We start from the raw sequence: 10557 nt of genomic DNA, 5'->3' as shown, positions 1-10557 counted from the left end.
AGATCCCAGGTTAGTACAAAGTTAAGATGAACTGCCTCAAACCAAATGACCAATTAAACTACAGCCCTTGTTCAGTACCAAGCTAAATTTAATTATCTTAAACCAAGCTGTCAGTTTAACACACAGCTAAACTAAACTACCCAGTTTCACAAAACTGACGTTTAACTGAACCAAACTTAACTGAAAAACAGACTCTCTGAAGTAAGTGTCCATTCACCAAACAATCATCTCACTTTATACAAATCTCGCGTCATAAATATCATCTGGTGCTTCAGAGCGAGGATCAGACAGCTTCACAGATTCCTGGCAACTTTATATCTCTCTCTTCTTCCATCTATGTCTGCCCCCCCCACCCCACCCTCTTCATTCATAGCGTTCCTGATTAGTAAAATGCTGACTTTCAAAGACGACCTGTGGATCGGTCTAAATGATGTCAACTGGGAAATGCGTTTTCTGTGGACTGATGGGAAGGGCGTCGGCTTCACCAACTGGGCCAAGGGTCACCCTGTGTCTCTGCCACACGATCGAACCTCCTTGTTTGATTCAATGGATGTAAGTTATTTTCACGATCTGTTAACATCTTTAGCACATGTTACGATACCAACAAAAAAAAAAAAAAGATAATGATAATTATTTTAGCAAGATACCCCAATAACTATTGCCTACTGTCACGACTGATTCCTACAGTCTGAGAATGATCATGATAAATAAGTGCTGAAAACACGCTTGAGGCAGGTCAGCGCATTATTTCCTGGTTTTCTCTAGTTTTTGTCGCATTGACAAAAATGTAGATTTAGAAACATTTAGTGCCCCTCAAGAAAGCTTCGAGTAATGGAAAAAAAACAATTGCACAAATATGATGTATGATAAATGAAATGTAAATCATGTAAAATGTAAATCTCTGTGATCGCACACCCACACTGTGAACGGTGAGCAGTGAGATCATCTCAAACTAAGCTACATCAAATTTAGAAGAAACCCCTGTACACTCCAGCACAGAGAGATCTGTTTGGATACAAATGGTCAAGCCATATCAACCACCTTATTCTAGACTTCTGGCAAGAAACATCCGCATGTTTGCTTCTTCTGATTTTAAGGAAGACCTGCTACAGTTGCCATCTGTTCTATGTACCTTTTTCCTCTACATATACAGTAAAATTTTGTAAAGCTATCTGAGAAAAATATGTTCTCGATGGCACACTGTACCTCTTTAACAAGTACATTGAACATTTTTTAAACCCTTCTAATGATCAATACGTAAGGGCGTCATATCTCTGACAATAGGAAGTTTATATAAGTGTCTCTATGTTTATTTGATCTTTAAGTTAGCAAGGGATACATGCTACATCTTCTAAGCTAAAGAGCTTATAAAGAGAATATAAAAACAATACAATATATTACAATAAAATAGAATCCCATGATTGCACACACACACACACTGTGAACAGGGAGCAGTGAATTTATCCTCTGCATTTAACCCATCTTTACACACCAGTAGTGAACACACACACACATGAGGCACAGGAGCAGTGGGCAGCACACCTGGGGGGTTAGGTGCCTTGCTGAAGGACACCTCAGCTGTGGAAGTTTACCTGCTGGTCCTGGGAATTAAACCAGTGACCCTTCGGTCACAAGCCTGATTTCCCAACCTCTCGGTGGCTCGTATTATATACCATATACTCGCTGGTGAATATGTTAGGATATACTCTAAGGTTAGCATGGTACCAGTTAGCCAGGGCAGGATAACCAAAATACCTGATTGAAACCCATTGGTCATTAACCATGTTGCATGCTGGTCTAATACCCACTTACATGTACCTCAAACATAATTTTTTCTCATGAATACACTAACACATCCCCGTCCCTCGGCGTCACAATACCTGGGTGTAAACAACAAGAATTATGAAGTAAACTGAACGTCATCACTGATTTGCTATCAAGTTTACAAGTTATTTAGGATAATGATTTTCGGACTAGTCTCTTGTTGTTTTTTCCTCATATGAAATGCCCCAAGTCTTTCTTGAATGTTCCTCTAATATGGCAGGCACCCTTTGTGAAGGCAAATGTAGTCAAGTTGGTTGTTTATCCTAATGCGCCAACCATCGAATTTTTCCCTTCATGTGCACATCATCTTACATAAATTTCGTTAACGCGGGATGTTTAATGAAGACACCAGAACCATTGCGCTTCTGTTATCAGTGAAGTTACCACCGATACTCAAACACATAAACACATCCGTTCGAGTCAATCTGTCATTAGCGAGACTTGCACGCGCTTCGTCGGAATCCAGACAATGCGTCTTATCATGCTAGAGACAAAGTACCACATGCTAATGTTACACACTTGGAGGAGAAGTTTTCGTCCAGGGATATCCGCAACAGACATGGTGTTGGTGTTCTAGAGAGGTGCATTTATCCACTACACAGACCATATGAAATCAGGTCTCATCATGGCTACTCATGTTCTGTTCATACATGAACAGAAATACCATGTAAAGCATCATTTAGCTTTTCTATATGAGAGCTGAGAAACAAAAGTTTAGTCTTGCAGATATTTGCCGCCCTCCGTCAGTTGTTACTCTGGCAATAGACAGTGTGACATGACAAGCATCATATTGCACAGAAGTGTCTTAACCCATGAAGGTCGGATGCAACATTTGTGTGTATATCCGTTTAAGAGCGGGCGCGACGTTTCCGTGCTTCTCCCTTTAGAGCTGGGCGCAACGTTAGCGTGTTTTAGATGATGCCATTGTTTTCAAGACCCGTGACCAATGAGATGTGGCGGCATCAATGTTGCTCGCCTCACTCAGGTCGTCCGCCATTGTCACTGTCTGAAGTGCAACTTTAGAAAAAACTTTTTTGTGGTCCACACGGAGGCTATCATAACAGACTGCACCCCACTCTTCTATGAAACAGTTTGTGGTTTCTGGAGTTGTCAGTGCTGCTCCACCTCCATGATTGTTTGCCTTTTCTAAGCCAGTACCTCTTCGTTTACCACCGCAGTCTGTGGGTCATAACAGGAGGACTCTGCAAGAGCTCAGCAGATAGCTTAGCATCCTCCAGAAATAATACAACATTCCCTGTAATTACTTTGAATTAATAGTTCTTAACCAAGAATTGCTTAAATAAGCAATGTTTTCCACGTGCCCAAGCCTTGTAGACTAATTAAGATGAAAAAAAAAAAAGAAGAAAAAAAGAAAGTATCTTAAAGATCCTCATTGTCCCATGCACTGTTTCTAGCTGTCTTGGTAGAAAGGTGTTTTTATCTGCAGTCCTTCTCTTTGGGATGTCAAAGGGCTTGATCTTTGACTGCTCTTTTGAGAGCATCTCATAGAACATCTCTGCATTTAGGCTATCTGAGATCATCTGCCATACTATTGATAGCTACATCAACTCCATTAGCAGGGCCTTTGACATGTCTTGGCTCTGAGAAGTTACAAGTGGGCTGTGTAAAGCCTAAATCAACCGGAATAGGCCTGATAAAAAAAACTTTTTTTCTTATCCTGAAATTATACCCCAGGGACCTAAAAATACCTGAAATCAAAGAAACGCCAGCTACATTAATGGAAAGCCAACTACCTAGAATAAAAAGCTATTTGGTCATGGATTCATACTTTCTATTAAAGCCTATTAATATATTGCCTTCAGCAGTTAAAGCACATGATTCATTTGGAACTGCTTATCGCTGTGGTAAACAGTAATCTTTTTCCAACACCTCAAGAGGGAACAAGAAATGATTTGGGGTTGGACTTATCTTTTAACAAAATAAATTTCCAACCAGCGCATTATTTCTAGAGCCTGATAAATTCATTTTTCGGTGTCCAAGGAATGCAAAGGACCATTCGTTGCACCACTAATTGTGCTGATCCCATTGGTCTTGCCTTTCCTCCCCCCATTTGATTCTAGCCATACAGCTGGAGTTGGGACTATGAAATGACGTCTGACAAGGTATGGTTCCCTGCTTGCTCAGCATATTTTGTGGCCATATTCATAGTTTGTTGAAACGTCAACCCTGATATAAATGTCTGTCCCATACCATGTCTTGTCTGTTTGCTTTCGTTGTGAAAACCGTTCTCTGAAAGCATGCACCAGTATCAAGATGAGCCATCAAAGCTAGTTGTCAAAAGTCTGTCTTGTTACGTCTATGTGACATCATGGGCTTTTTTGTTTTTCTTTTTTTCCCAAAACGTCTGACTCTTTGACTTGTTTTGCAAGCCCTAGAAGGCTTTTAAAAGCTTATTAAAGTGATTCTCGTTACTGCACACATAGGGTGGCCATACATCCTCTTTTTCCCAGACGTGTCCTCTTTTTCGGACCCAAAAAATGCGTCTGGCCAGGATTTCTAAATCGCCAAAAATGTCCGGGATTTGGCTTTTGCTTTCCACAGTCGCCATTCATTGTGTGTGCATTTGCATTGCTTTGACCTTTTTCTTTAGGTCCCGCCCCCTCACACGCCACCAATGGACAGTCATATCCACTATCATGCCGTAAACATTGATTAAACTGCATCTCATTCATTACCATTAACACCACAGCAACAGCCAAGAGACCTTAAGAAAGCCGTAACATCACCAAAACTTGAATGAAAAGAAATAAGGTCATCTTGCCACTGTTATGCTAGCTGGCTATGGTTTGCCGCAGTTAAGTACAGATGCAGTTTCACATTGCATTGTCAACCATCAGTCTTACATGCACAACGACAGGAACCAAAAATGAAATGCACTTAAATTTCCCCGTAAGTTAGGAGGGGAATGCACCCCCCCCCCTTCCTCCTCTTTTTTGAAAACCAAGATATGGTCACCCTAGCGCACAACTTCATTTAAAAACTCCATCTAGCTGTATCATAGTTCAGAAGAAATCAGCTGCTGCGTTTTTAACCTCAAACAAGCTATCAACAAAATTTGTTTTTCGAGAAAATTGGTGCAAAGAATATGAACCATGGATACTACCATTGGGACATACAGCAATAATATCTGAATCCGACAGGATTCCCAATCTTTGGTAAATTTCAAATAGCATACACCTGTTATTGGTTTTGTACAACCCTAAAAAGAGGCATGTGGGTAAAGGTAGTCAGTGACTTTTTAAACAGTTATCTTCCATATTTCATTTTTATGCCCTTCAGCCCCTCGGCTTTTCGTTTTGAATAATACCACTGTTTGTCTTTTTTCTCTCCGTCTGTTTGCCTGTGCATGTTCTTAAATATGTAAGCATAAAGCACAGACTTATTTTCTTTGCCCGCTCGTTACTTGTCTGTGACACACATCTGTTACATACATTCAAGCAGTGGCGGTCTCCTTTGTCAGCTGATATATTTTATTTTAATGAATGAATTTAGCGGTGACCATATTTTGGTTGACTTGGTAATTACAATGTCAATGTCAAACTGGTTTTTTTTTGTGTCAAAGTATGACTGCGTCATCATGGTGAGGAATCCGGAACGGATCACCGGCCACTGGAAGGTGGAATCCTGTGGAAGGTCCGCAGCTTTCATCTGCAAAAGGAATATCGGTGAGAGAGAAATAAAAAAATCGTTAAGTGACAGAATGCCAACACGATCCAATATAACTGTCACCCTGGCAACACCAATAGTGTCAACAAGCCATATCCCATTATGTTTGCACAAGATCAGCTAAAGCAAAGCTACTGTCTAGTGCAGATGAGCCAGCAAAAGGACGGCTTCCTGGGATACCATCCTTTACTCAAAAAAAAAAAAAAAACGTCAAAAAAAAAAAACGTTTTAGCATTTAGCTCTCTTGATAGAGTATTTAACTCTCAGTGCCCAGGTCAGTGATGTAAATCTGTTACATTGATGCCCTAATCACAGATTAGGGGTGAAGTTTAGAGGGACAAGTAATGAAGATGAGCAGGTCAAGGGGCAGTGATGTAGGTAAATGCTCCCCAAACAACATCCCATAGTTTTTTGGCAGTGGCTTTTAGCCATTGGCTCACTTGCTCAGACATCTGAGACCGTAACCCGAGGTTGGCAGTTAGGACCCCGTTTTGAGGGGGGAGACTTCATTATAGCACCGAACCCAAGTAAATCGGTTCTTTAATCTCTGATATTTTTACTTCACTATAATACGTCCAAGCACAGCTACTGAAAAACCAACAAACCAAGTTACAACACGGCTCTCAGTTTTCTCTCTGCACAGTCACAATAGCTAGTCGAAGGTTTGAGGATGGTATAATAATTCAAACTGTATCCTGTACAGCGCGGGTGGAACAGACCTTTGAGATGGCTACCTCCTTAGAGGAAGATTTAGAGAGACTTTGCTAATTCATAGCCAGGTTAGCCATTGACTGAAAACCTGACCGGAGATCTTTTGTGCGCTGAAGAACTTGAGTGGCGTACTATGGTCTCGTTTCCCTAGACTCCCAGATTTTGCCTCCGCCGACGACAGCGTCACCAGGGATGTTCTTCATGCTGGGAAATGATTCGTACAAGCTTCAGTTGGAGCGCATGACCTGGGATGAGGCCAGGAGGCAATGCAAGGCGGATGATGCAGATTTAGCCAGCATACGGGATTCCATCAGCCAGGCTTTCACTTTGCTAAGGATGGGCGCAGTCAAAGAGCCAGTCTGGATTGGCCTTAACAGCAACCAGGTAACCCAAAATCAAACACTAAGAGCCAGTCTGAATTGGCTTTAACAGAGACCAGGTAACCCAAAATTAAACACTAAGAGCCAATCTGGATTGGCATTAATAGCAACCAGGTAATCCAAATTTAAACTCAAAGAGCCAATCTGGATTGGCCTTCACTGGAACCAGGCAATCCAAAATTAAACACACAGAACCAATCTGGATTGGCCTTCACTAGAAATAGGTAACCCAAAATTAAACACAAAGAGCCAGTCTGGATTGGCTTTAACAGGGACTAGGTAACCCAAAATTAAACACAAAAGAAAAGAAATATGGGAACGCATTCTCAAACTTTTTGGGAATTAAGCCTGTTTTGATTTTTGTTTCTCACACAAAACAAAAAAAACCACTACTCTCACAGAGTTAATACCATTTCACCGAAAAGCTGAAATTAAATTGAGTTGTTAGTTCAGCCTTTGATCTGTCCTAATTGGCTGTTTTCAGACAGGAGGCTGGTACCGCTGGGTGGACAACTGGTCTCTGCTTTACAGTAACTGGGCGACAGGGGAACCGAAGAAAAACTTGGCTTGTGTGTACATTGACACGGGCGGCGTCTGGAAAACAGGCGAATGCAGCAGCACCTACTACTCTCTCTGCAAACGCTCCCCAAGTAAACACATACGTACACTCACACACACTACAGTCTTATTCGTCTACACAGCCTTACGTACATAAATTACAGTCTTATTCGTCTACACAGTGTTACGTACATAAATTACAGTCTTATTCGTCTACACAGTGTTACGTACATAAATTACAGTCACACGAATATGTCTCGTCTGTCTTTTAACCCCCCCTTCTCCAACAGATATTGCTCCAACTGAACCCCCCCAGCATCCAGGAAACTGCCCTGAACCCAAAAAGCGTAAAACCTGGATCCCCTTCAGAGGACATTGCTACGCCTTTATCGCTTCGTCGACGGAAAATTGGGCGCACGCCACCGTGGAGTGCATGAGAATGGGTATGCCCATCTATCTGTTATAGGTCTATATAGCTCAGCCAATAACTGTGTGATGACAGGTATAACAGTCTATCTGTTTAGCTCTGTGTCATTGATAAGTGTAAGACCACAGTGGACTGGGCAGTATGTATAGATACATTTTCAGTGTACACATATTGTGTACTGTCCCCGTCCCTTAAAATGATAGTAAAATAGTATTCCTCTAAACTGCTTGTTTTAGTTGATACCTGATAAGTGGGAGAAACTAAGCACTCAGTAAACAGTAGAGAAGTTTAATCAAGTGTGCAAAGGTGAGGATACTGTAGAATTGTCACAGGTGCTGTCTTGTTGGTCTCCATGACTGGAGCTGAAAAACCACTATAGTAAAGTACCCTCAATGTGGTTGGTCAATTTGTTGGTTACTGATCCGGTTCTGATCCAGGTGCATCACTGGTGAGCGTTGAGGACCCGCTCGAATCCGGTTTCATCCAAAAGAACCTGGAGATCCTGCAGGATGGAACCAGGTCGTTCTGGATAGGAATGCATCGCAATTACGCAGGTCAGACACCCACTGGCACCTGACAGAAACAGACACAAAATGACTGCCCCCTTCTGGATAAATCAGAAATAAAATGGTATCAGCAAGGAACAAGCTAGGTACACATTACCGTTTCCATAGGGACAAGGTGGATATGAAACATCTCAGCAGAGTATATCATGAGGACAGTGACATCACTTTGTCAGCTGAGAAAACCGTTTTCTCATCATTTTAAAATCTCTTGCTCTTACAAAAAGTGTGTGTGTGTGTTGCATTTGTCTCTCAGGAGATTGGCTGTGGATTGATAACTCAGTGGTGGACTACACTAACTGGAAATCACGAGCTCCCAGTTCCTCTGGTGATTGTGTTGAGGCCTTAACAGAATCGGGCTTGTGGAGAAATACCCACTGCAACTCTTACAAGTCCTACATCTGCAAGATAGCCAAAGGTCAGTCAGGCGGAACAAATGATTTACTCTTCCTTTCTTCTTCTTCTTCTTCTTCTTCTTCTTCTTATTCTTCTTCTTGCTGTTCCTCTTTGATGTTTGTTATGAATATACATGTCTCCTGTCCATTTGTTTCCAACCTCATACAAAACACTCCACCAGCTTGTGATAAAGTTTGTAGCTCTGGAGCTAGCTTTCGTCACTGTTGACAAAATCGAACTGAGATTAATTCTGTTTGATGCACCGAAATCAAGAAGAAAACATGGTAGTTTATTTTCTTACATATATATTTCTGTGTGCTTTTTCCTTTAGTGGTACCTCCAACACCGAAGGCTACAGAAATAAGTAAGTTGTTCAAATCTTGTTAGATTTTCATAGCCAAAATGATTAACACTATAAAAGCAAACAATTGAAATTTGTTTCCTTTTTTCCCGGAGGGATTATTATCCGAAAGAATACTAACCTGTCTATAACAATTCAATATCAGCTATTAAAAAAAATGATAATAAGATTGTTTTCATCTTCATCATTTTCATTCTCTTCACCGCAGTTGCTGCGTTGAAACAGGAGCCCCATAGTTACGCTGGCATCGGTATAGGCGTTGTCTTGGTGATTGTTGCCGTGGTGGGGTTGGCGGTGTTTTTGCAGTTTAAGCGAGCGCCCAAACCCGTGGAAGGAGAGTGCACGTTCGACAACACCCTGTACTTCAGCTCTGACCCGACTAGATCTACCACCACCGTCGACACCAAAGGGCTGGTCGCCAACATCGAGCAAAATGAACATGCATAACACACACGCACACACACACACACACACAGTATTTCACAGAGCGTTAGTGATTGTGATACTATGAGGGATCAGGGGCTCATGTTTTGCTTAATTACACTGGATACACATGCTCATTGTGCGCACAGATGCACAAACTAATGTACGCCATTCACACACTGGTCCATGGATACAAGGTCATTTTAGATAGTTTCACTTTCCTTTAAAGACTTATCCAATTTGGAATTTTACCCATGCTTAGAATTTATTCTGTATTTTTTACAGAGTTTTTGTTTTTGTTCGTTTGGTTAGTTTGGGTTTTTTTTGTCTCCTCTCACCAAAAAAAAAAAAAAAAGAAAGAGAGAAAAAGGTAAAGAGCAAAGGTGTTTATAAATTGTTTATTATGTTTACTGATAACTAGAGGCCAAACCCATTTGAGAGTATTTTTGTCGTCACAGTTTGACAATTAATGACGTCTGCATTGTAAATAAATGATACAGAACGACGAGAAAAATAAAATGTCTGGAAACTTGTTTAAAATGTCTGGAAACTTGTTGACCTCTGACCTTTGACCCTAGTACATATAACATTACATATGACACAATCCCAAGCCAAAGAAAGACTCTGTCTCACCACTGATCTAACAGTCTACTCAGAGACAAGCACAGAGCCACTCTAATAGATTATTTTTTTTTTTGGCATTATGTAATGTAGGTAATATTTACTTGTTTTTATAAACAGGTTTGTTTTTTATATCTCTCTCTCTGTCTTTCTAAAATGTAAAACTATATGTGCTGTAATGAAATGAAGCATCAAGAGCACTGACCTGTCGTTCAGAAGAACAGGTGTAAGAGGGGTTGTTGAATTCACATAAGGACATTTTGGATTGGATTGGATTTCCCATGTCACAGAGGTTTCACTCACTCTGGACCATGATCACACACACACACACACACACACACACACACACACACACACACACATACATACATACATACATACACAGGGAGAGAAAGAGAGAGAGAGATGGATAGATAGATAGATAGATAGATAGATAGATAGATAGATAGATAGATAGACAGAGAGATAGATAGATATACAGATAGACGGACAGACAGACATACAGAAGTTAATTAGCTTTTGATAACGTGGTCATTGCCAGTAATAAAATTTAATTTTGCTCAGTTGGTCACATGATTTTAACTTTCTACCCAGCGGAGTTGATCT

At 40.9% G+C, this 10557-nt stretch overlaps 1 protein-coding gene across 1 annotated transcript in view; it reads left to right on the top strand.

Moving 5' to 3' along the window:
• mrc1a (mannose receptor, C type 1a) overlaps positions 1–9354 on the top strand; it is a 26203-nt gene extending 16849 nt beyond the window's left edge. The window contains exons 23-32 of the mRNA XM_030779158.1: positions 374–536; positions 995–1007; positions 5408–5510; positions 6374–6606; positions 7087–7252; positions 7451–7603; positions 8025–8141; positions 8407–8568; positions 8878–8910; positions 9116–9354. Coding sequence (XP_030635018.1) covers positions 374–536; positions 995–1007; positions 5408–5510; positions 6374–6606; positions 7087–7252; positions 7451–7603; positions 8025–8141; positions 8407–8568; positions 8878–8910; positions 9116–9354 — 1382 coding nt within the window. The remainder of the gene's footprint in view (positions 1–373; positions 537–994; positions 1008–5407; positions 5511–6373; positions 6607–7086; positions 7253–7450; positions 7604–8024; positions 8142–8406; positions 8569–8877; positions 8911–9115) is intronic.
• Positions 9355–10557: the final 1203 nt, after the last annotated feature.

The sequence above is a fragment of the Chanos chanos genome, chromosome 7 (assembly GCF_902362185.1).
Source record: "Chanos chanos chromosome 7, fChaCha1.1, whole genome shotgun sequence".
Lineage (NCBI taxonomy): Eukaryota > Metazoa > Chordata > Actinopteri > Gonorynchiformes > Chanidae > Chanos > Chanos chanos.
Note: the sequence above shows the minus strand (reverse complement) of the source record. Positions and strands in the feature narration are given on the sequence as shown.